The sequence below is a fragment of the Nothobranchius furzeri genome, chromosome 4 (genome assembly GCF_043380555.1).
Source record: "Nothobranchius furzeri strain GRZ-AD chromosome 4, NfurGRZ-RIMD1, whole genome shotgun sequence".
Taxonomy (NCBI): domain Eukaryota; kingdom Metazoa; phylum Chordata; class Actinopteri; order Cyprinodontiformes; family Nothobranchiidae; genus Nothobranchius; species Nothobranchius furzeri.
In genome coordinates this window covers 55,271,438-55,296,210 of record NC_091744.1, presented here as the reverse complement: position 1 = coordinate 55,296,210, position 24,773 = coordinate 55,271,438, and the positions used below count along the sequence as shown (strand labels likewise).

The window sequence follows — 24,773 nt, the reverse complement described above, 5'->3', positions numbered from 1 at the left end:
ACCAAAAATCTTTAACTGTGTGAGATTTGGTCCTGCATGGTTGTCTATGATCTTCTCTGACCCGTCTTTGATCCAAATCACCAAAGCAAGGATCTTCAGAAGGAGGTGGGGGAGGAATAAACAGGAAGAGAGTCATGCACTCGTCACTGTGGTACCCAGAGCTAGATGCATGGTTTGGTTGGCAAAGTTTGTTCTGAAATAAATAAAAAATGCATAAAAGGGCATTTGGTTGTAAAGTATATTTATATTATTATTATTATTAATATTATTATTACTACTGTAACATTCTACTAATGAGCAATGGAGTCAGCTTTATGGAGCCTGACAGGTTACAGCAGCTGAAGTCATGTGACCAAGAGCAAAAGATGCACACAGAACTAAACATAAGATGTTGTGGTTTACTTTGTTCCTGCTTTGAAGAATATTACAAGATGTTATTAAAACAGTAATAAATGATTTCAGATGAAAATGAGGTAAAACTGTCCTCTGGAGTTGTTTTGAGTTTGTTCTCCGAAGTGTGGTAAAGAAGTTAAAACACTCACCCTGATGAGGTTTTAAAGTATACAAACCCTGGTGTGTGTATGTATGTATATATATATATATATATATATATATATATATATATATACGTGTGTGTGAAAATTGCATAATTTCTAGTGATTAGATCCTAAAACATCTAACAGGCAATATGATGCACGCGTGTGTGTGTGTGTGCAGGTGCGTCTGCTGACGGGCATCGGCAGGTACAATGAAATGACGTACATTTTCGACCTGCTGCATCAGAATCATTGTTTTGAGATGCTACTCAGAAAGAAGGTGGAAATCGAGCGGGGACAGGTTTGACACACAAACACGACATGGGAGATAACTTCCCGTCCTTTCATGTGATGTTGTCTCGTTGGACGTATGTTCCTGAGGAGATACTAAGATCATTTTATTAAAGATTTCTGGATCTTTGACTCCTCTTTAGATCTAAACAAATGTAGTCTTTGATGCTGATCTTCTGCAGAGCTCCAGTCTGAAGACGGCTCTGCTGGACTACATAAAACGCTGCCTCCCTGCTGACAGTGAGAAGCACAACATGGTGGCTCTTTGCTTCAGCATGAGGAGGGAGATCGGAGAAAACCATGAGATAGCAGCCAGAACACAGCTGAAGATGATCGAGTCCCAGCCCTGGGGTAAACTATTTGTTGTTGGTTTTCTGCTTTGGTCCCGTCGCTGGATCTACTGATGTGGACTTTGTTCACTAGTTGTGACTCCTGAGCTGAAGGCTTCACTGGTGAAGGTGCTGGGTCTGCTGAAGGATGCTGCAGAGAGCTTCTCCAAGGTGCCACAGCTACTCTGACCTTTGCTTAGTGATGCTGGCACACAGGAGACGTAATCAGTGTCATCATGTGTGTTTGACCCCAGGACTCATGCATGCGCCAGGCGAGTCGTTGTGTACAGACAGCAAAGCTGGTTACTCTACAGCTCCACCTCCTGGATCGAGGATCAGACCTGCGTATCGTTAACCTGAGACCTGCAGAGATACAGAGCGCTGTCACGGCTCTGCCCAGATGTTACCAGGTCTGTCACACTTGTAGTTCTCTGAAACACCTGTTCTCCAGGTGTTCATATCTCGTAAGGACCTTTACTTTTGCACTGCCAGGAGAGATGTGTCAATGCAGCACTCCTCACATGCACACGATGGCTACTATAGAGAACTCTCTAGTTAAACCATTCAGTGGTAGATCTTTGGTTTGAAAACATGACCTATTCAGAAGTAAGAAGATCGGTGTGACGTCACACCCCTCATGCAAGGGCGTCAGTTTGTTTCCAGAATTGCTGGGGACAATAACCATACACTTGAGTGGGGTTTAAAAATTGCTGGGGACAATAAAGTAGGCTAGCACAGGGGGCGGCAACCCGCGGCTCTGGAGCCGCATGCGGCTCCTCATCCATCTGATGCGGCTCTCTGTGCTTGTAAAATAATGAATGGATATTTAAATAAAATGCTTTATATTTTACTGCATTAATTTTACATCTGTATGCTAATTCTAAATGTAAAGATTGTCTGCGTAAACCTGAACAGTTCCAACCCGGTCTGTGAGACCGGGTTGACGCGTCACGCTTGTGCGTAATCATGTGCTTCTGAGCTGCTTTCTGACCTTCCCCACCTACAAAGTTTAATTACAACAATCAAACGTGACAGAGCCTGGATTTGTATTCTGAACAGTCTAAACATGTTTTAAAAAGAAACGTATGACAAAAATGGCACCTGCTCAGTAAAACCACCAACAGTGTGAATATTGAAGGCAGAGACGGGCTACAGCTTCTGGATCCACTTTATATAAATCGTTTTATTGATTATCTTCTTATGAAAGATAACTTTGACGTACACGAGCGTCCAGGTGCGTTGCAAGCTTTTCAAAAGTGTGGGGGATGTTGTCTGTGCCTAAAATAATTTTATGTTATTCATCTTGTTAGTTTAAATTCCATAATTCCAGGTGCGAATTTTAGACGCGTCACGCATGTCTCCGTTTTAAACATGTTTAAACCGTTCAGAATACAAATCCAGGCTCTGTCTAGTTAGATTGGTGTAACTAAAGTTTGTACTGAATGAAACTTTACATTAAACCATGTTGAAAAGAAAAGGATCCGATTAAATCGTTTTCCCTCATTTACAGTCACGACGTACAGCGCAGTGCGCACGGCTCTGGGGTTAATCAAGTTTAGTTGTTTCTCTTTGCAACAATCTTCACAAGAAGGCAAAAGAGTTAAATGGCAGGTTACAGATATTTCCATTTGACTGTTTATTTTGACGGATAAACTCAAGGATGTTGGTTGTTTTCCTCCCACTGAAGCGGTCTGGAAACCCGGTCTCTCTGAGGGACGTGTCACTTGGAAAATGTTATTTTTATGAAATTATGAAAGTTTGGCTGAATAGCGCTTGTTCCTGTCTCCAATATTGAGACGCATGATGCATCCAGTCGCCTCTTCAGCTCATAAAGCTCCTGTAGAGACATTTGGTCACGCACAAAGTTCATGTGGAGCAGAAGCGGTCGGGCTACGGCAGGTGAAATGTTCCTAGCCTACATGAAGTGAAACTGTTTAATTGTAACATTAATGTGTTACTGGACATGCTGGTCTGGTTGGTTAGACCAGTGTTTGAAGTGGAAAACACACACACACACACACACACACACACCAATTAAAATAATGCTGATAGCGTGGACTAGAAGACAGGTGATGGTTTACGTATTTAAATGATGATCAGGCTGCTGTAAAATGTAATCTCCATCCACATCCAGACACAATTATCCTCTATTCTTTCTCTAGTTGCTCTGCTCTTGTCTGGGCTGACAGCTGACGGTGCGCCTAGTGGCTGTGATGCACATTTTACGCATTTGGAGAGGTGGACCGGATGCTTTGCTTTTTCTGGAAGATGGTCCACTTAACGCACGGGTGTAGACTACATATTAATGACAAATGAATGAAAATTAAATTGTGAGTTTTTACTTCATATTTTAGAAATAAAAATGACGGGGGAACACATTTGACGTCTTTTTAAACGAAATTTTCTAGCGCGACCTGCCTGCTTCACTTGTCTCTGCTTATTAAGGTCCGTCCAAAATGACCGTGGCCCACCCAAAAATGAAAACCTGGCGCTGCGCCTGTTATAAACCTCTGCAGATTGGTGTTCTCCACTTGATCAAACTCAGACTTTGTACAGCTAATGTCAAGATGTAAAATTATGAATTCAGTCAACCTCTTCCGTCCCTCCATCTCCTGCTCTCCTTGAACCCGACATCGGCTGTCAGAATAGAGGAGGTGAAGAAGGAGATGAGGCAAACAGAGCGAGTGCGACCTAAAGAAACCAGACTGGAGTGGAGGTGAGCAAAACAGCTGGAAAAGTGTGGGTGTTGCATCCCCCACGGGTGCGACGCCCATGGTACCGGCTGCTGTCACCTGTTGTGAGCAGCTCTCTGCTGTCTGAGGGTAGGCCCCGCCCACAACGCTGCGCTGCTGTGGTTCCCAGTGTTTTCATTACTGTGGGAAATGGGTAATAATGGCTCTTTGATGGGAACAGGTTGCCGACCCCTGGTATAAGATCTGAGCTGGTAAAACAAAAATCCTCATCAGCAGGCTTTTTTGAAAGTGGGGGGGACACAGCTGCCAATTACAAATTTTGCCGGGGACATGTCCCCGGCGTCCCCAGTTAAAATGACGCCTATGCCCTCACGAGTCTAGGGAGTCTGTACCAAGTAAAAGACCCAATAAACATATTTATAGGAAGTACAAATAACCCCAGTGTGAAACAAGGTGAAGCACCTGAAACAGGTCATATTGTGAAGCGGGTGTCTACGGTCTTAAAGCGCCACGACCGGCCCGCGCGCACCCCCCACCCCCGACGGCCAACCGGGAGGTTTAGGATGGAGCTGAGGAAAATAATCAAATAATCAATGCATGAGATGCGGGCATAAACGGTTTTGTGCCATAATCAGTTATAGCGGAATGTGGTTTTGTTATTTTAACGGTGACACCAGCGTAGCGTCCACATCTGTCAGAGCGGTGTTCTCCACATTTACCAGGTAGGAAACTTTGATCTGCCTTTATGTGGTACTGCAGGCCTGAGCGCTGGAGTTCTAACGCGAGACCGAATCAGCCCGACCGGTTCTGTTGGATTTGGGCTGTAAATTATGTTAAATGAGCGAGTTGTCTCGCGGTGCGCTCCGCTCGCTTAATCAGCGACTGAGAGAGAGGGAGATTGTCTGCTCACACAGGAGAGAGGATCGGAGGATTGCTCCTCCAAACACGAGTTATTATTTTCATAATTTCATTCACTTGTGTGTGGCCCCCGGACCATTATAATTGACGACCCCTGCTGTAGTGGCTTATCTGGTGTTAGTGGTCATGTAACATCTAGTACCAGCCCTCTGTGTTCCTGCTTTCTCAGGTGTTTGTGGTGTCGGAGGCGTATGGCTACAGCCTGGACTGGGCTGACATTTTGTTCCAGAAGGTGGTGCTGAAGGGAGACTTTGTGTACCTGGAGGATCTGAAGCTGCATCGTCCACTCACCTCTGGTCTGTTTGAGGACATTTTCAGAAAGTAAGACATCTTATTAACATGGATGAGTCCATTCATCCGTCACTTCTGTCAACAAATCACCTGAGACTGTTGAGTTGGGTCTTGCCAACCCCATCAGTGTGTGTTGTTTTAGGCTGGACGGAGCTCCCGGCACAAACACCACCAACGTGAAGCGTCTGCTGACTTACTGTGATGACGTCTACACCCGCTACAGACTGGCCTACCAGCAGAAGCTTTATGACATCACTAAGATGCTGCTGCAGGACAACAAAACCTCCAACTACCTGAATGACAAACTGGCCAGACAGTGATGAGCTGCTTAATTTCCATCAGGGACTTCTGTCCACTGGTGGAAATGAACTGGGCTCTACCTTAACCCGCTCAAATTATTCTGGTTAGCATCTTGCAAAAATATTTTTTCACTTGAAATAATAAAATGTAAACTTGTATAAAGTGTAAATCGACTGAGTTCTATAGCTACTTTGACTAAATCAGATCTAAAATATCTGAGATAAATGAGGTTTTAGCTTCATGATAAACATTCTGATGTTGCTACATGAAAAAAGTTCAGAAATGATATTAATGCAATCATTTCTCCCTCTAAACACGTATTCCTACAGCCTACATCTGTCCTGGAAACGACACCACCAGTATACAAACCAGTATACCAGAATTATCTGGATCAATTATTCCACAACAAACAACTAAAAAAAACTCATCAGTACAAATAAAGCAGCAGCGAGGAGAGAACCACCTGAAACACTCGTGAACTTCACCGGAGGCGTCAGATCTTTCAGGCTTGTGAGGAAAACTTTTAATGAACATGGAGGTGTGCACTTCCTGGTGGCTTCAACTCTTACAGTGAACTGCTGTGTCCAGTTTTAGTCAGTGTTTATCTCTGACACACACACTCAAACACACACTTGTGCCAGATCTGTTTGGCCTTCAGAACCATCAGGATGTGGAAAGAGGGTTTTGTTTTGTTCTGACTGTAGTCAGCGCTCCTGTCACCTTACTCAGGGTGTTAGAAAAGGGCCAAACTTTAAACCCCATCAAGTCGTAACGCCACCTTCATCTGCAGCTCTTGTTCCTCATCTGAAATGTTTTAGTCTTCAGAGGAAATGAGCAGCACGTATTCCTGAACAGCTCCAATGAATCATTGTAAAAGTCTGCAGCTCCATCCTCAGTTCTTCAGCAGCTGGTTCAGGATGCTGCTCTGCTTCAAGGCTTGGAGGTTGGAGATGTCCTCAGCAATCACAGGAACATCCTCGCTGTGACTCATCTCATCACTTTCATCTCCATCGGTGTCAGACAGGGCACACAGGAGAGCGTCGTTCTCATATGTAGGAAAATAATACCTGCATGGATCAGAGGTGGACACTGATCTGGGTCTGTGGTGTCATTCCAGAGCGCACGCACACACACACACACACACGCACACACACACAGTGTATCTCAGAGGGACTTACTGGGGCTGGTCCCAGGTGGACATCTCTGGTAGGTTCATCACATGGCCCTTAGACACAATGTGATGCAGCATGTCTGCTCTGGAGCCAAACTTCTCCTGGCAGCCATAGCAGCGGCTCTGGTGGATCTGCCGCCGGATGAAGTTCACCAGCTTGACCTGCTGGTAGAAGCTGAGATCTGAAGGAGAACACATGAGGACTGGGTGAAGGGCGAGTTAGAAGCTTTACTTTCTGCTATCATAACGGTGCAAGGTGGTCCTCAAATGATTTCGTCTGTTCTGATTGTTTCTGTGGAAAAGTTCTTAATTCTTCTACCTGCTGCCTGAGCAGCCTCAGTTCATAGAAATGGAGTTCACACCGTGGTGAGGAAAACTAAGTCACTTACTGTGTTCCGTCTTCAGAAGATGGAGGTCAAATCTGTGAGTGTCCTAGAACAGAACCACACAACAGCCTCAGGGAGGGACCACACGGTCAGACCGGTTTGAGTGAGTGAGGACCCCCTACCTTCATGTGTGTGTAGATCTGATCCATGGTCTCCGACTCATGGTCACAGAAGAGACAGACAACAGAGACAGGGTGAGCCCTCCAGTCGGACCAGTCACTGAGGACAACAGAGAGGAAGAGACGTGAAGATCAGAGGTCTCTGGATGTGTCTGGGTGGCTTTATCTGAACTCAAACATCAAGATGTTCAACTGGAGGTTGGCTGTCAGCTCCTGATGAAGATTCTTACTTCTCATCACCATCATCTAGCAGATCCCGGTCATCTTCACTCTGAACCTCCTCCCAGGTTTTCCCCAGCTCCTGGCAGGAGAACAACCACACTCATCAGAAAAAGCTTTATTGCCAGCGCTCCAGCGAACCAGAGCATAGGAACTTGACTCCGCAGCACAGCCTGACCAAGGTTACACACACACATGTAGACAGAACAGATACAGGCAGACCACGAGAGCAGCCATAACGGCGCTCATTTAGATGAAAAGGGGATTACATGAGGATAAATTGGGGGAGGGGAAAAAAAGGCATACCAGAGTTACTCCCGGCAGGGCGTAGCTTTACTATGCAAAAAAACGCCTCAAACATATAAGCACGAACATCAACAGTTCACAACATGACAGACCGAGAGGAAGGCGGGGGGGGCTGGGATCCTGTTTCCCCAGCGAGAGCAGCCCTGTATGGCGCTCATCCACTGTAGCCACAGGTGGGAGGGAGATCGTGGGAGGAGCGCAGAGCACATTGAATGGAATCGAGCGTATACCCCACCGGGTGTGTCCCTTGCGGGCAAGTGGGAGCCCCCTGCTCCGTTCTCATCGTTGAAAAAATCTTATCAATCGCGTTGAATGACCAATTAATTCAATCCATTTCTAAAAAAAGGGATTTTCAGGAGAAGTGCAGAGAAGCGCTCTGTGGGCAGACAGGACAAAGAGCCTTGGGAAAGAAAGATAAGGGATTAAAAAGGGAAGCGTCTGTACTCTGCGAGTGCCGGAAGAAGAAGCCCTTATTGGACACCTTCAACATAGAATGTCTGAAGGCTCCGCAGTGAAGCACTAACCCACTGAAGCACCACCAAACACCGTGTCCCAGGGGTCAGGACTTGTTTACTGCTGATGGACTGATAAACCTCCAGCAGTCCAATGAAGACAGGGACAGCGTTCATGTCAGGACCTTGGTCCTCTTGGTTCTGCTCCTGCTTAATCAGGCTCAGGGTCATTGAAGGTGCAGCCTATCCCAAAAGACTGGCCAGGAGACTAGAGACCCGGCTGGGATTCAGACCTTCGACCCTAAAGAGCGGTTTTTACTGACCTACATGACCGTGACACTGAGTCATGGAGGCTCTGCTGTTTGTCACATTTGAGGAGGCATGTTTCTGCTTGCTGCAAACTACGAGAAACTGGAAATAAAAACTCATGTTAAATAGCGTCAAGTCCCTCGTCTAAACGGTAAATTATGAGTTGATCGGAACTTTTGCCGCAGTGAGTCACTCTGGGATGTCAGAGGGCAGAATGCTAAGAACACCATGACGCTATGGTTATGCTAATTACTGCGCCTCGCCAAACAACATTTTTAACGGTTGTAACTGATGAGTAATGATGACCGCAGCAAGGAGAAGGTGGAGTTACCAGGTAGTTGATGACGTAGAAGCGGTCGTAGTCGTGGTTGTTGGCGTTGATGCGTCTGTGAGTTTTCTTCCTCATGTGATCCTTCAGCGTGGTTTTATCTCTAAATGTTTTCTCGCAGTACAAACACTGCAGGCTGAAACAGAAACAATGACACATTTTGTGATGCCCTCTTTAACATTTAGATCATTTTTTACAGATTTAAGCCATCAGTTGTTTCATTTGTGTCGCCAGAATGTCTGAAACCTGCATCCGTACTAAAGAAAAGATCTAAAGCTGAAATTAGACCGGTCACTCTGAGGGCAGCACTTCTACCCTCTCTAGACCAGCCTCAGTTAGCATAAGTGTCAGCGACATCTAGTCGAGGAACAGGTGTGAGATCATGTGCACCACACGACAGTAAACCTAATGTGATTTGATTCTCACGAGTCCAGTTTGTTCTGCAGGGTGTCCAGGAACTCATCACAGTACACGATGTTGTCTGGAAGGCCGATGCTGAAGGAATGTTCTCTTGCCATGTGGTTCAGCAAAGATGACCTAAAACCCAGAAAGTCTGTTCAAAATACTCCAAGGTCTTAAGACCCACTGATACCATCATCCATGAGCCTACGTAGTCAAATAAAAAAAGTAGTAATAAAACAGGGTTGTCCCTTTAAAGTGATTTCAAACACCTCTACTAAAGGAAGTCAGATTTGGACAACCTGTTTCCAGTGAACTCCTCGCTGCAGAACATGCAGAGATGATGGAAGCTGCTGTCATCTCTCTCCTTCTGCTGCTGCTCAAGGACCTCCTCCTGTAGAAGACAAATGCTCATCATGGTGGAAACAAAAACCAGAGTAAAGGTACTCTCCACCTGACCAGGTATGACCAGGTACGTACATCCTGCATGTGTGTAATGTGTGATACAGGATCTAACAGAGAGCAGCACTGAAGGCACCACTAGTGGACACTACTTATAGAAGACAGAAGGACAAAGATGCTCCTGGAGTCCGGAGATTAAGTCATGTGACCTGTTCTCCGGAAAGCTGCAGCTCTGAGTGTGTTTATGTGCACAGTTCATTATTCAGTACATGTTAATTGGCTGAGTGGACCAAGACAAGTCTGAACCAGTCTCACCAGTCGTTGCTTCTGGAGTCTCTCTCTAAGGATCCGGTCTTCTGGAAGGATGTCACATAACAGGAAGTAGTCTTCCTGTTTCTCTGTGGGGACAAAGACGTGTCATCAGCTTTGAAGGACCTCCTTTAGACCGTTTCTAGAGGTTGGACTCAGTTTGTGTTCATTTCTGTTGGTATGGGAACTGACCCAGTGGTCCAGTAGAGTTGGTCTTAATCACACTGCAGAACTCTGTGAGCGGCTGCTCCAGGAACCGGCCCTTCCAGTACTGCAGGTACCTGTTGGAAACAATCAGATCAGAACCAGACTTTACATCGGACTTTAGATTGGTCAGTCGGAATGGGTTGGTACTTTGAGAGGTCTGCGATGAGCTGGACATCAGCGATCACCAGCTTGTGATCCAGCACCAGGTGTCTGAGAAGAGTGTCTTTGAGCAGCAGGGGTACGGACTCTGAACAGAACAGACAGACCAGCAGGTCCGAACTGGGCCGCTCCAAACTGGCAGCGCTGGAGCATCCAGCTGGCGGGTCTGGAAAACACAGCGGTTCCAGGATGCTGTCCTCACCTAAGGAAAAGACATGTGGACCTGACGGTTAATACGAACAGCTAGTGACCGTAAACCGGTCCGAACCGCCGCCCACATAGCGGGTGCTCTAAACAAGCCGAATATTCAGAAATGGGTCCAGAAAGTTCTCAATAGGCACTTAAAATATATTTAAAACTCAACATACCATGTTTACTTCGGTCACTGGCGGCCATGTTGTCACGTGGTAAAGTAATGGTCCAATAAGAGCAAAGAGCTGTCCGCGGCGCGTTCATGCTCCTCCGTTAAAACCACAAACTTCACATGGAGCGTTCATGGTGCCAACTCCGTGTTGGTTTCCTCACAAGTTTCTGCTGCTGTTCCAGATGTTCTGCTCCATAAACACTCTGCACCAACAGATGTTCAGGTTTATGAGAATTCTGTTCTGCTTCACACGGACGAGTGTTTTATTAAATCATTTTTAGAAAGGAGTCATCGGGAGCCGGTCTCATACAATTTGTTCAAACAACAGAGCTGAATTTTTTTATTTTTCTTTTGTATTGCTGTGTATTTTAACATTTATATTTCATGTAGCAGCCAAACCATTCACCCAAACGATCAAATCAGAAATATTCAACATGATGTTTTTGCTTTCGATTAGCCCATGCTTCACACGTGAATCTGTAAAATCAGTAGCATAGCCTTAAGGTCTGAAACCATAACCCTAGTTTAGTCATATCAGCGGTATGTTTTTGTTTGTAGGACAGGATTGGGGCGTCTCTGGTGAACAGTGAAGGGCTGATAAGGACGGCGGCTTTAGGACCCGGAAGATCACCCTGTGGGTCAGACACCAAGAGGACGGAAGTTCCGCTGCTGGTAGGTGTGTTAGCTCGGTTCTGTTTCATGCTTTCTTTGAAGCATAAAAAGTTGCTAAGTGGACGGTTGTCTGCGGGAGTAATATTCTGCTATACTTTTTTTCGATTTGCTGGCATTAATCGTTGTTTTCATTCTTACTCTGCTGCTCTCTGTTCACATTTGAAGTCCCTTTTTCCGATTCACTTGCTCTCGAATGGACTCTTCTGCCCTTAAACTAATACAAATGTCCTCAGTCCTTCAGCTTCAGTTCCTTCCCTCTGTGCCCTCCTCTCGCGAATCCTGCCTAAAGTCCCCCAGCCAATAGGAAGCCAGATATGATGCTGACTAATGTTCTTGTCACAACCTTTAACCGACTCCCATCGGTAAAGGTTTAGCGGTGGTGGCAGCATCGTTATGTGGGCGATTTTTCTCAACAGCAGGAACTTGGAGACTAGTCAGGACAGGGGGGAAGATTAATATAGCAATGCACAGAGATGATAACACTAACCCTGGATGAAAACTTGCTCCCGAGTGACCGAGGTGATTGTTCATCTTTCAGTAGGACAATAATCCAAAGCACACAGCCATGGTATCAAGTGTCTTCAGGACAACTCTGTGTAGGACATGGTCCAGCAAGAGCCCAGACTTGAATCTGATTGAACATCTCTGGAGAGATCTTATATAGCTTTCCTCTTTTGTGATGTCACAATCTGAGAAAAAATTTGAAACAGATAATTTAAGTAAATAATTCTTAAAACTAAATAGTGAAAGAAAATGGATAGACATGTTTTTTCATATTTAGAGTAAAACTGAAAATATCCAAAAGGTGGATTTTGCTTTTGTCCTCTTTAAAGTGTTGCCTTTATTCCTTCAGGGCGTTTTCTGATGGCTCAGCAGGTGACGGCGGGCCGGCGCTACCTGCGAGCATTTGTCAGTGGATTCTTCGTTGCCGTTCCTGTCACCGTTACCTTTCTCGATCGACTGGCTTATGTGGCCCGAGTAGAAGGTGCGTCGATGCAGGTAAGACCACACATCTAACAGTTTTCTTCTTATGCCTTCTGTGAACTATGGACTCCACTTCTGGTAATTTTTTTTATCAACAGTAACAAACTTTAGACCTGAAACATGAAACATCACTTTAAGCATGCATGAGCGGTCCTGGCATTTAAAACCACACTGACCTTGTTGTTGTTAAATAATGGCACCTTGGGGTTTTGCATACTGAAAAGCCTGCGTCATCTCCATCCTGCATTCTTGTCTACATTAGTAATGATGAAATGGCCACAGAGAAAAGATTCATGCTGAGAAAAACTAGTTTAACACGTCATAACCTCAGACACACCCCTGTACATTTGCATGTCCCAACCCACTTCAACGCTGGTAATAGCTGTGTTCGAGATACGCCAGTTCTGCGCAGATTCGATCACCGGTGATCGGCGGGCAGTGCATGCCGGTTAGATTTGTGTCCGACTTGACGCCGACTTGCTCTGACGTCATGCATACGTAGGCAACGATAACCTCGTGAGATCAAGGCGGCCGCAGACTTTGGAGCAAGGGGCTGCAGTTGCTCTCCACCGGCTGCAAAACATAGAGGATGACGGGAAACGCCTGGCTCTCACCTGATCTAAGATCTGATTGGTTCATATTTTGATCCAAACATCCGGTGGTAGAACATGAAATGTTAGTCGGTCACATGGTTTTTATATATTGTGTGGTTTCATTTAAAAAGCACTGAAAGGAAGGTTTTGCATTAGAAAATTTCGACTTATGTATATGAAATTTAGCTAATAATATCAATAAATTAATCAAATACAATTCAAACCATACAACATTCTCAAAATTTGAAAGCTGTCAAAACCATAAACTTATGTTCCCTGTTCAATATCATGTGATTCTTTGTTAGACTGTTCTGTTTCCCCATAGAAACCCCCTGACATTGTGCTTGCTATTTCTTTGTAGTTGTATTACGTGCTTTGTCAATAAAGCGTATTCAAGGAGAAAAAAAATGATAGATGGTCACATGTATTCTGTAAATCATGTAACGTTGATGATGACAACAATATAGGCCATAAAGAGAAATGTGTTTTGTGTTCTTTTGTCACGTTTCCTATGAGCACACTAAACCTACAGCTGATAACCTTTACTTATTATTACAGTCAGGTCTCCATATACAATATATGATATCCACAAGCACGTGAGGATGTGTTTCAGCTGCTAACAGGCACCAAAATTAAAATAAATAATTAAACAAGTATGAACTCTAACGGGATATCTTCAGCCATCGTCACCCCCGAGCTACACATGTAGGGAAATCTGTCCGCCGGCTTTCAGCCACTCCCCCTGCTGCGTCCATCTGCTCTCGTTTGTTTTCCAGGCGAGGCGCAGCTCATCTCGAACACGGCCAATGCTAACCGCAGAACAATGCTACTCTGAGCTACTGCTAATGCCAGCCCAAGCTGCTGCTAATGCTAGCCTAAGCTACTGCTAATGCTAAGCTACTGCTAATGCTAGCCCAAGCTACTGCTAATGCTAGCCTAAGCTACTGCTAATGCTAGCCCAAGCTACTGCTAATGCTAGCCTAAGCTACTGCTAATGCCCTTGCTGGATGAGAAGAAAACAAGAAAGATGAATGCTGGATCATAATTCACATTCCAGGATGTACTAGGAATATCCACCATAAGTCAGTGCCAGATACTAGCTTGTCGTCCTAACCCGATGTCCTAACCCTAACCTCCCCGCTGACATCAGCCGGCGGAATATCTGCTGCTACAACATGAATCCTAAAATATAAAAAAAACAACATGGAAAGTTGCCATTTCTTAGCTTTTTTTTTATATATGAGTAGCTAATCTTTATTTCTATCAGTTTGGAAAAGGTAATTGTGACAAAACTTGAAATTCAAAAAATGATTATGCTGGGTCTTTTGGTGTTGTGTAAGAAACAAGTACATGTCTATGAAGTTTATAACAAGTCTTTATGAATTTGTTTTGATTTCTTATTGATTGTGTGTATATATTGGTGCAGCATTGTCTATACTGTTTGTGATTCAGCTTTAATGATGGTATATTTGTGTTTATGGACAGCCATTCCTGAACCCTGAAGGAGAATCAAAGTGTGATGTTGTCCTGCTAAACCGCTGGAGTGTGAGAAATTACCAAGTCCAAAGAGGCGACATCGTCTCTGTGGTGTGAGTAAACAACACACCACGGCGTGAAGTCAAAAGGTGCAGGAAGGCAGATTTAATGTTCATTTAGTCCTGTAAAAAGACAAAAGCAAGATACATCTGAAAATATTTAGCTTTTTTGTAGATTTCTGAAAATCAATCTGTTGGGTGTTGAACTGTAAAATGGGAAAAGTAACTAAGTTGTTTGCCTTCTGTGGTTCCGCTTATAGCATAGGTGTCAAACCAACTCAGGCCCTGGGGCCAAATCTGGTCTGCAGCCTGCGAGATCCTATCAAATGTAAATTCAGTTCCATTCAAGTTTATTTGTGTAGCGCCAAATCATGGCAAGTGTTGTCTCAAGGCACAGTTCAGTTCATTAAAGTGACAGTGTGTATTTTCCCTGGCGATAGGGGGCAGTAGATACCTAAATCACTGCAAGCAAGTATTATTTTTCTGTTCAAATAAGACCTTACCAACGGATGGCCATTAGGGTAAAAAATTCCTAGGAGCGCAACCTCCAGCAAAATAAGATGAGTGATGAGGTAAATGTGTAAAGCAATATTGATTATTAATGGTGAAAGTTTTGTAACCATTTGCTACAAATCAGTAATTGCATTTTGTCCTTCAGACTTCCGTAGAAGGAAACACGGCATCCAATATGGCGTCGCCCAGAAACTTGGGCGACGCCATATTTTATGGTTATATCATATGTTATGAAACTGCCAATATTTTTCAACAACTGGGCATCTTTTAAGTAATTTACTAGGTCCAAACGTTTTTTTGTTGTCCGTGACTTCAAAGGGTGTTTTTCTTTTTGGGACTCTGGTAGTTTGTACTCAAGTTGAAGTGGTAGTAGCCGACTATTTCTCCTTCTCTGATATTATTACAAACCTCTCACGCCAGTGGTGTTCTGTTGCTAAATACGTAAGTGTGTCATGAGTGGAGGACCCAGGGAAGTGCGGAAGTGTGGCGGTTCAGCTAGACCGCAACCGTATGGTCCAATAATTGCTTTCGGTCCGAAACGTACTATTGGCCGAGATTTTTAGACAAATGCGAGAGAACCACTATATTAAAATTTTTATTTCCATTAATATATTTATAGCTATACATGTTAGAACACATATGTCAGACTCAAGGCCCGCGGGCCAGATGCGGCCCGCGGAGCATTTTTATGTGGCCCGCGAGATAAATACCAAAAATATATTAAAACTGGCCGATTTTACTGCAAAGACTTCAACTCCCATGATGCTTTGTGGCGTTAGCGCAGAGCCGACGCGCCCCCTCCTTTGTGTTTTTTCCAGCGTCTGCTGCCGGTGTCTGCAGCTCCGCTGTCTCGGACAAACTACACTCCTCTCACTCAGCGCCAACTTCACTCAGCTATTTTCTGACTTTGAAGCCCAGAAACGGAGACTCTAGCCGCTCAGTAATGTGTTCACGACTGAAAGAGAAAGTTTTCCAACTAACGTCCAGACAGAGCCGATATAACTCCAGCGAACAGCGACACACTCAAACCAGCACGGCTCTGTGGTTGCTGTCGTTGTGTTTCCTCCCCGACACACAACAACGTGGTCAAGCTGCTTAGACATGTTCATCAGCACAAACCTATGTGAGCACCTGTTGTCATCTAATGTTGTCATTATTATGATGAAGATGAACAAAACAACAGGAGTCTCCTCCTCAGCTCAGATCAACCCCATGATGCAGGTATCTGGCTGGAACAGGTGAGCATCACAGTAAACCAGTGGAGCAAACTGAGCTTTAAATATGTTGGGTTTATGCTCTTTTTCTGCTCCAAAACATGAAAGTTAACAGGTGAGATGTTGCATTTTCATTTAAGATAAAATTATATTTTTATTTTGTTGTTGGCCCGTGAGAAAAGATTTAACCTACAGTAAACAGGAAGTGGAAAGGCTGCAGATAGATGAATAGAATAGAAAATCCCTTTATTGTTCCTCAGTGGGGAAAGCTAGACATCACAGCAGCGATGACACTTATTACAGGAGAATAAACAATAAGAAAAATGAATAAACAAGAAAACATAAATCCTGAATAGAGTTTAAAAATGCTGATTATACCACAAGTAATGAATATCACTGATGCCTTTTATTTAAAACTGACTTGCTCGTGTGTAATTTGGTTATTCCACATTCAGTGTTAATGCAGAAATATGTTTGTTTCCAAATTTAAAGGTTCAAAATTGCATAAATGTTGATAAAGAAAATGTGCAAATTTGCCGTCACTTTTTCAAAAAATATTAAGTTTGGCCCTCGACTCCGTCCCAGAGTTTCATTTCGGCCCCGTGTGAGTTTGAGTTTGACACCCCTGTGTTAGAACGTTGTTGAGATATGAAAAAATGTTTTACGCTAATTTATTTTCCAAATTTGCCATTGTAGCTTTAATTAATTTATTTAGCTAAATTATCTACATTTCTGAAAGAGCGTTGCATGCTGGGAAATCCGTTCCACCCAACCAGTTATCCGTGTGCTGAATCATAAACACTAGTGCTTTAGCTAACCTATTGTTAACTTTAGGTTAATAACGTTAACCTAAAGTTAACAATAGATTCAATAAGAGAGTAAAGACAATCGCGTAAGTAAAAATAGTAATTTCTTCTGATCATTTCGTCCCTTCAGGTCCCCCAGAAATCCCAAGCAGAAGATCATCAAGCGTGTTATAGGTCTGGAGGGAGACTTCATCAGGTAGGGAGGTTTTTAAATCCTTTTTGATTGTTCGAAGATGTCCCAGGCACCTGAAAGAAATGCTGTTATATTCACCATTAAATTGATTCAACGTATTAAATAAAGAAGAAACCATATTTTCTATAGCACCTCTGAAGATAAAAATCAGGAGGCGCTTGAAGACTGGAAACACAGTTTTTATTTATTCATTACTTAATTGTTTGCACCTTTTCAGGACTCTAGGCTACAAGAATCGGTTTGTTCGAATTCCCGATGGTCACTTCTGGATCGAGGGGGATCACCATGGACACAGTTTGGACAGCAACAGCTTTGGACCAGTATGTTCACACAATGTCCTTGGCGATGGCTGTTGGTTAGGGGTCAGAAGGTGGTTGGATCCACATGTCAGCATGGCGCTGGGCTCCAGAAAGCAAATTAGGCTGAAAAGGCTAATTAGTAGACATTATGATGTTTAAAGGAGCACATTCACCAGCAAAGTAAGATTAAATCACACTTCCTGGAATTAGCTTGGACTCAGAAAGCACACTGTTTATGTTACAGCCTAAAACCCAAACTGACTTCGGTACTCACAGATTTCTTTGTGTTAATGGACTTGTGTTCCACTTCCATCCAGTCTGGTTAAAGCTATCATCAATTTGTTGCAAAGTTCAGAAACATTTCTGCTGCTTTGAAGGTCCCATTGAGCACAGTGTCTGTTCTAAACTACCAGTGCTCTTCTTAGAGCTGGCCGGCCTTCTAAACTGTGCAATCAGGAGAGAAGGACCTTAAGGAGATGACCAAGAACTCAATGGTCACTCTGTCAGAGCTTCAGCATTCCTCTGAAAAGAACCTTCCAGAGAACCTTACAGGACAACCATCTCTGCAGCAATTAATCAATATGGTGGAGTGGCCAGATGGAAGTCACTCATTAGTAAAAGGCACATGGCAGCCAGCCTGGAGTTTGCCAAATGGGACCTGAAGGACTTTCAGACCATGAGAAACTACATTCCCTGGTCTGGAGAGACAACAGTTGAATCATCAGGTGTGTGTGCCAGGTACTGTTCATCACCAGGCCAATGCCATCCCTACAGTGAAGCATGGTTGTGACAGTATCATACTGTGGGGATGTTTTTCAGCAGACATCCTGGATGAAAACCTGCTCCTTAGCACTCTTGATCGCAGCTGGGGAAAACGGTTCATATTTCTGCAGGACAACAACCGTAAGGACACAGCCATGATATCAAAGAAGTGGCTGCAAAACAACTGTGTGAAAGTCAATGAGTGGCCCAGCCAGATGCCAGACTTGAATCTAATTGAAAATCTCTGTAGAGATCTTAGACTCAGTGCACAGACGTTTTGCATCCAACCTGATAAAGCTTGGAGGTGCTTCAAAGAAGAAAGAACCAAACTGACCATAGATGCGCCCAGCATGTGGTTTCATATTAAAAAGATTTCACACTGTAAATGCTGTCAAAGGTAAACGATAAATGGACTTTCACTTGTGTAGCAGTTATTTAAGTCAGAGAACATCAGCAGTAGGGACAGCAGTAGCCCATTAATCAGAAGGTTGCTGGTTCGATTTCGGCTTTGACCAGAGTGCTGCTGTTGTGTCCTTGGGCAAGACTCTTAACCCACCTTGCCTGCTGGTGGTGGTCGGAGGGACCGGTGGTGCCTGTGTTCGGCAGGCCTTGCCTCTGTCAGTGCGCCCCAGGGCAGCTGTAGCTACATCGTAGCTCATCCCCATCAGGGTGTGAATGGGTGAATGACTGATTGTGTTGTGAAGCCCCTTGGGAGGTTGTAGGACCTTAAGATTTCCTTTTTCCACCTTTGGAATATTGCTAAGATTAGAAGCATCCTTTCCAGGAGTGATGCTGAAAAACTAGTTCATGCATTTATCACATCAAGACTGGATTACTGTAATTCATTACTCTCAGGAAGTCCACAGAATGTAGTTAAAAGTCTTCAGCTTGTCCAAAATGCTGCAGCTAGAATTCTGATGAGAATTAAAAAGAGAGATCATATCTCTCCTGTCTTAGCTTCCCTACATTGGCTACCTGTTAAATTCAGAATAGATTTTAAGATCCTTCTTCTCACATATAAAGCTCTTAATAATCAAGCTCCATCATACATCAGTGATCTGATTGTTCCATACGTTCCTAACCGAGCACTTCGCTCTCAGACTGCAGGTTTACTGATGGTTCCCAGAATGTCTAAAATTAGGATGGGAGTCAGATCTTTTACTTATCAGGCTTCTCTCCTGTGGAACCAGCTCCCAGCTTTAGTCCGTGAGGCAGACACCTTGTCTACTTTTAAGACTAGGCCTAAAACATTTTTATTTGATAGGGCCTATGGTTAAAATCTGATGTTAGCCCAGATCTGGACAAGTGGGGGAGTAGAGGGAGGTGGAGTGTACAGTCGGTAAAGACGGCTCTCCCTTGCCCTGCCTCCAACATGCCTCCATCTAAATAGGATAGATTATCCTGAGTTATCTCTGTAGTTATGCTGCTATAGGCTTAGACTGCTGGAGGATACACTGACCACTTTTCACACTCTACTGCTTTCTTCTACAATCTGTTCTTTAACTGTACTATTTTCTGCAATTTCAGCTGTTTGCTTTAGTTTTTTCTCTAAGTGTTTTTCTCCCCAGAAGAAGCTACAACGACGTTCTGCTGAGCTGTGGTGGCCTCATGGAGGGGGCCATCGTCTAGCACACTGCTGCTAACCACTAAAACATTCTCCCTCTCCTGATAATCACTTTTTGCTTTCCTTGACGTTGGATGTGCTACTACTAGTTTATCCGTTTAATTAATAGATCCACTAGGATAAATACAATAAAGTTTGTCTTTCACCAAATAGAATATTTACTAAGAAATCACAATGTGACCGTAGACACATTGCTTTTGTGTGTGTGTGTGTGTGTGTGTGTGTGTGTGTGTGTGTGTGTGTGTGTGTGTGTGTGTGTGTGTGTGTGTGTGCGTGTGTGCGTGTGTGCGTGTGTGCGTGCGTGCGTGCGTGCGTGCGTGCGTGCTTTCTGTCTTCTCGATCCCCAGTGAGTCGTGGAGGATGACTGCTTATACTGAGCCAGGATCCTCTGGATGTTTCTTCCTGTTAAACGGGAGTTTTCCTCTCCTCTGTCGCTAAATGCTTGCTTAGTATGAGGATTGCTGTAAAGTCACTGACACTAGTCAGTGACGATACAATTTGCTGGGTTCCTTATATAGGAAACATTTTTTCTGATTGGCTTAATGAACTGACCTGAATTGGAATGTTTATTATGTGAAGTGCCTTGAGACGACTCTTGTCGTGATTTGGCGCTACAGTTGTGGTCAGAAGTTTACATACACTTGTAAAAAATATAATATAATGGCTCTACTGAGTGTCCCGTTATTTCTAAAACTCTGATTTTTCTCTGATAGAGTGATTGGAACAGATACTTCTTTGTCACAAAAAACATTCATGAAGTTTGGTTCTTTAATGTCTTTATTATGGGTTAACAGAGGAAAGTGATCACATTTGCTGGGTCACAAATATACATACAGCAACATGAACTAGCAATTTTGGTGACTTAGAAACGTGTCAGTGAACTGAGCTTCATAGCATGGCCTCTTAACTTCTTGTGAGTGATTATGAGTGACTACAGCGGGTGACTTCTCTTAGGCCAGGTAAATAGGGCTCTGTTAGGTAATTTGATTTTATCCCATATTACCTTAAAGGACGACACACCCGGGGAGAGAGAGAGAGAGTAAACTGATTATTTGTAATGTCCATGCGTGTGGCTCAACCAGGCCCCATTCTGCTCCAGCCTCAGCCTTCTGCTCTTACCAGCTTTGCATACCTGCATTCTCCAATTATCTGTTAGATAATATTTAACCTCCATAACCCTGGAACCTGAAATAAACACACATGACGACAAGGAAGACATTTTACACTGAATTAGCCAAATGGGGGGGGAGATCACCATGACACATAACTCTCTCCAGAGCTAGCTGCCAGGCGACTCCCCCTTCCTCAAGAGTCTTCAGTGGTTTTATTCACCAAATGGATGGGGGGAGAAGGCGGACCTTCTCAAGTTACAGAGTTACAGAGTTCTCTCAATTAACATCTTTGCTCAACCTTTTTATGAACATACCAACACAGAGATTCATGATGTGTAATGGGCATCTTTTAGGTCTCAAAAAGGTACATTTTTATAAAAATACCCAACAGGCTCATTGGATACAAACGCCCACAAACGCTACAATGGGAAAGTCAAAGGAGCTCAGCATGGATCTGAAAAAGCGAATTATTGACTTCAACAAGTCAGGAAAGTCACTTGGGGCCATTTCAAAGCAGCTGCAGGTCCCAAGAGCAACAGTGCAAACAATTGTTTGTAAGTATAAGGTGCATGGCACTGTTTCATCACTGCCAAGATCAGGAAGAAAATGCAAGCTATCACCTGCTGCTGAGAGAAAATTGGTCAGGAGGGTAAAGAGTGAACCAAGAATCACCAAAAAGCAGATCTGCCAAGAATTAGAAGCTGCTGGAACACAGGTGTCATTGTCCACAGTCAAACGTGTTTTGCATCTCCATGGACTGAGAGGCTGCCGTGCAAGAAGGAAGCCCTTGCTCCAAAAGCGGCACCTTAAGGCTCGACTGAAGTTTGCTGCTGATCACATGGACAAAGATAAGACCTTCTGGAGGAAAGTTCTGTGGTCAGATGAAACAAAAATCGAGCTTTTTGGCCACAATGCCCAGCAATATGTTTGCAGGAGAAAAGGTGAGGCCTTTAACCCCAAGAACACCATGCCTACAGTCAAGCATGGTGGTGGGAATATTATGCTGTGGGGCTGTGTTGCTGCCAATGGAACTGGTGCTTTACAGAGAGTAAATGGGATAATGAAGAAGGAGGATTACCATCACATTCTTCAACATAACCTAAAATCATCAGCACGAAGGTTGGGTCTTGGGCGCAGTTGGGTGTTCCAACAGGACAATGACCCCAAACACACATCAAAAGTGGTAAAGGAATGGCTAAATCAGGCTAGAATAAGGGTTTTAGAATGGCCTTCCCAAAGTCCTGACTTAAACCCCATTGAAAACATGTGGACAGTGCTGAAGAAACAAGTCCGTGTCAGAAAGCCATCAAATTTAACTGAACTTCACCAATTCTGTCAAGAGGAGTGGTCAAAGATTCAACCAGAAGCTTGCCAGAAGCTTGTGGATGGCTACCAAAAGCGCCTGATTGAAGTGAAAATGGCTAAGGGACATGTAACCAAATATAAGCACTGCTGTATGTATATTTGTGACCCAGCAAATGTGATCACTTTTCTCTGTTAACCCATAATAAAGACATTAAAGAACCAAACTTCATGAATGTTTTTTGTGACAAAGAAGTATCTGTTCCAATCACTCTATCAGAGAAAAATCAGAGTTTTAGAAATAACGGGACACTCAGTAGAACCATTATATTATATTTTTTACAAGTGTATGTAAACTTCTGACCACAACTGTATATAAATAAAACTGAATTGAATTAAGAAGGGGCTAGACAAATACAGGCTATTTACCAAAGTGCAGTGTCAGTCATTCTGGATGTACTTTATGTTATTGGTATTTGTAGATGTGTTTGTGGGTTTTTGCCCTTTTAATGACCATTGGGGGTCTGTAAGGAGGGGTTTCAGGTCTTTTTTGATAGAATAATCTTTGGTCTTTCATCTGCAGGTCTCCGTAGGACTTCTGCATGGCCGAGCCTCTTACATCATATGGCCACCAAATCGCTGGCAGCGAATCAGGGCGTCCTTGCCTTTGGACAGAGGACCACTGGACAATGAGGAGGATTGAAAAAACACAAAACCAGAACACCTACTCACACAGCAGCTCCTGTTTCCTCTGAGATGTTTCTGAATTTCTAAGAACTGTTTGTGCGTATTTGTGTGATACGACTTAAGCTCGACAGGAAACCAAACCCCAACTTTTTCTATTTATTTGACTTTTATTAACTAAAGACATACTTGAGTTGAATCCCTGATAGAGGATGTCATCAGGCTGCATTAGGACCTCCATGTTCTGGGTTTGGGACACAGTGGACATCTAACAACAGTAGGCTTCTAGTGCGTCCTACAAAACAAACAACCCAGTTCCATTTAAAACTTCATAACTTCTGTTGTTCAACTTGAGAAATGTAACAGATAAGAAGAAACAAAATGCTTCAGTCTTCTGAATAATAAACCTTTTAAAATGTGGATTTCTTCTGGATATTAAATGTATCTGTTTAATTAATCAAATGTGTGTGGATGTGGTGGCCTACACAAAAGCTTTTAAACACTCACAGCTGTCAAACATCAGATAGTGTGTGTTTATCTGGAATGTGTTCAGATCCATTGGTGGCTGGTGAAAAATGTCTGTGGGGTTGATGCATGGGACGCTAAATGTAAATTGTTCGTGCAAAGAGATTTAGTGGACAGTTTTTTTTATACTTGGCTGTGAAAGTGCTAAATTTAAGAGAAGTAGGCTAATATAAAAAAAAAACTTATACTTTGTGTCCCATACTGATGTGTCAAAAGATTTCCCTTCCTAGTCCATCATACGAATTTAAATGAACAGTAGAAAAATGACAGTTCCACACTGTGGAGTCTGATTAGCTGACCTTACTTTAAAAAGCATGTTTGAGTATCATTTGAGTTTAATTCACTTTCACTTTGTTTTGGAATTGAGACTCTGTGTGAAATCGCTGTCTCTGAACTGAATGGGCATGAATGATAATTCAGCCCTGGGATATCTCCATCTGAGAGAGGTTGGGCAGGGTTTCGAAAACCTCTTCTGATTGTAGCTTCAACCTTTTATCAGTTAGTGAGCTGATCGTCTGCAGATATTAAGATGTTGACTTCCTCTATCAGAGAGGATTTCACAGTGTCTCAATCCCAAACAAAGTGAAAGTGAATTAAACTCAGCAAACGAGGTATGTTTTGAGTTCCTCTATTAGCCCCAGAGCATCATTAGCACTTCAGAGGCAAGGCAGCTTTATTTATATAGCACATGTCATACACAGAGGCAATTCAATGTGCAAGAACCTTAAAATCAACATGACAGAAAATACAATTTAAAAATAAAATAAAGTTAAAGGGTGAGCAAATACAGTGCAGAAGGTGCAGCATAAGAACATTTATTCAAAGGCTGATGAAAACATGAAGGTTTACAATTTTAATTTAAACGTTTCTAGAGTTAGGGCACATGAATGAGGTCATGCTAAAGCTGATCCCATCTATGTGCAGCACAGTAGTTGAAAGCAGCTTCACCTTGTTTGGTTCTACCTGAGGGATTGTTTTGTTTTTCTTTAAAAATAATCTCGTTCATTTGGAAAAACAGAGCTTTTTACTTTTTTGAATAGAGGATGCTGATCGTGATTCAAGCAACCTGCAGCATCTGTTCCAGCTCTCACTCCTATAACCACAGTAAAGAGGGTCTGTACAGTACGTTTGTCTTGTTTAAAAACAATTTTTTCTTGCTGATTAGTTTGCTGCTACAAACAACTGCATGTCTCGTTTCAGACAGACATCAAGGAGCTGGAGGCTATATTCTAAGAAGGTGGCCAAAGATGACTTATAGATCCCAGAACTTCAAACCATGATGGTAAACAACGCTTGACCGAGGAGCTCCCGGATGACCGGGCTTATCTCTAAGGGAGAGCCCAGACACCCTGCGGAGAAAACTTATTTTGGCCGCTTGTATTCGCAATCTCGTACTTTTGGTCACCCAAAGCTCGTGACCATAGGTGAGGGTAGGAACGTAGATCAACCGGTAAATCAAGAACTTTG

At 43.4% G+C, this 24,773-nt stretch overlaps 3 protein-coding genes across 6 annotated transcripts in view; 2 read left to right on the top strand and 1 right to left on the bottom strand.

Annotated features, from left to right (window-relative positions):
- Positions 1 to 9,287, top strand: part of spg11 (SPG11 vesicle trafficking associated, spatacsin) — a 57,824-nt gene extending 48,537 nt beyond the window's left edge. The window contains exons 35-41 of one of the 2 annotated variants that reach the window (XR_011520329.1): positions 718 to 837; positions 1,010 to 1,178; positions 1,251 to 1,327; positions 1,411 to 1,566; positions 4,937 to 5,088; positions 5,201 to 5,461; positions 5,688 to 9,287. Coding sequence is in view for 1 of the 2 variants with exons in the window: in XM_015963893.3 (XP_015819379.1) it covers positions 718 to 837; positions 1,010 to 1,178; positions 1,251 to 1,327; positions 1,411 to 1,566; positions 4,937 to 5,088; positions 5,201 to 5,378 (852 nt within the window). In the remaining variant the exon portion in view is untranslated. Of the gene's footprint in view, positions 1 to 717; positions 838 to 1,009; positions 1,179 to 1,250; positions 1,328 to 1,410; positions 1,567 to 4,936; positions 5,089 to 5,200; positions 5,528 to 5,687 lie in introns of those variants that run through there. The other variant, XM_015963893.3, reaches the window with a different exon arrangement.
- Positions 5,859 to 10,643, bottom strand: znf277 (zinc finger protein 277). Its single transcript, XM_015963894.3, has 12 exons — positions 10,493 to 10,643; positions 10,113 to 10,326; positions 9,951 to 10,039; positions 9,765 to 9,847; positions 9,350 to 9,441; positions 9,075 to 9,185; positions 8,652 to 8,784; positions 7,265 to 7,335; positions 7,038 to 7,134; positions 6,919 to 6,961; positions 6,537 to 6,711; positions 5,859 to 6,425 (listed from the first exon to the last, which is right to left on the bottom strand). The coding sequence occupies exons 1-12, from the start codon at positions 10,578 to 10,580 to the stop codon at positions 6,251 to 6,253; spliced, it is 1,371 nt and encodes a 456-aa protein (XP_015819380.1). The 5' UTR covers positions 10,581 to 10,643; the 3' UTR covers positions 5,859 to 6,250.
- A 367-nt stretch (positions 10,644 to 11,010) lies between these two features.
- immp2l (inner mitochondrial membrane peptidase subunit 2) lies at positions 11,011 to 23,201 on the top strand. 3 transcript variants are annotated; one of them, XM_015963896.3, is made up of 6 exons: positions 11,011 to 11,160; positions 12,014 to 12,159; positions 14,223 to 14,326; positions 16,936 to 17,001; positions 17,216 to 17,318; positions 22,681 to 23,201. In XM_015963896.3, exons 2-6 carry the CDS (start codon positions 12,025 to 12,027, stop codon positions 22,798 to 22,800), a joined length of 528 nt encoding a protein of 175 aa, XP_015819382.1. In that variant the 5' UTR covers positions 11,011 to 11,160; positions 12,014 to 12,024; the 3' UTR covers positions 22,801 to 23,201. The 3 variants fall into 3 exon arrangements, with proteins under 3 accessions (XP_015819382.1, XP_015819383.1, XP_015819381.1); XM_015963897.3 differs by having other exon boundaries at positions 11,098 to 11,164; XM_015963895.3 differs by lacking the exon at positions 11,011 to 11,160 and adding an exon at positions 11,173 to 11,679.
- The last annotated feature ends 1,572 nt before the right edge of the window (positions 23,202 to 24,773 follow it).

What these genes read in the sequence shown, in the direction of transcription:
- znf277 (XM_015963894.3), bottom strand. Translation starts at nt 10,580, where the DNA reads ATGAACGCGCCGCGGACAGCTCTTTGCTCTTATTGGACCATTACTTTA. An exon ending in TCTACGTCATCAACTACCTG is followed by an intron (nt 7,336 to 8,651) that starts GTAACTCCACCT and finishes TTCTCCTGCCAG; the next exon opens with GAGCTGGGGAAAACCTGGGA. An exon ending in AGATCTACACACACATGAAG is followed by an intron (nt 6,962 to 7,037) that starts GTAGGGGGTCCT and finishes GTTCTGTTCTAG; the next exon opens with GACACTCACAGATTTGACCT.
- immp2l (XM_015963895.3), top strand. Translation starts at nt 11,634, where the DNA reads ATGATAACACTAACCCTGGATGAAAACTTGCTCCCGAGTGACCGAG. An exon ending in CTTGCTCCCGAGTGACCGAG is followed by an intron (nt 11,680 to 12,013) that starts GTGATTGTTCAT and finishes TTATTCCTTCAG; the next exon opens with GGCGTTTTCTGATGGCTCAG. An exon ending in ACAGCAACAGCTTTGGACCA is followed by an intron (nt 17,319 to 22,680) that starts GTATGTTCACAC and finishes TTTCATCTGCAG; the next exon opens with GTCTCCGTAGGACTTCTGCA.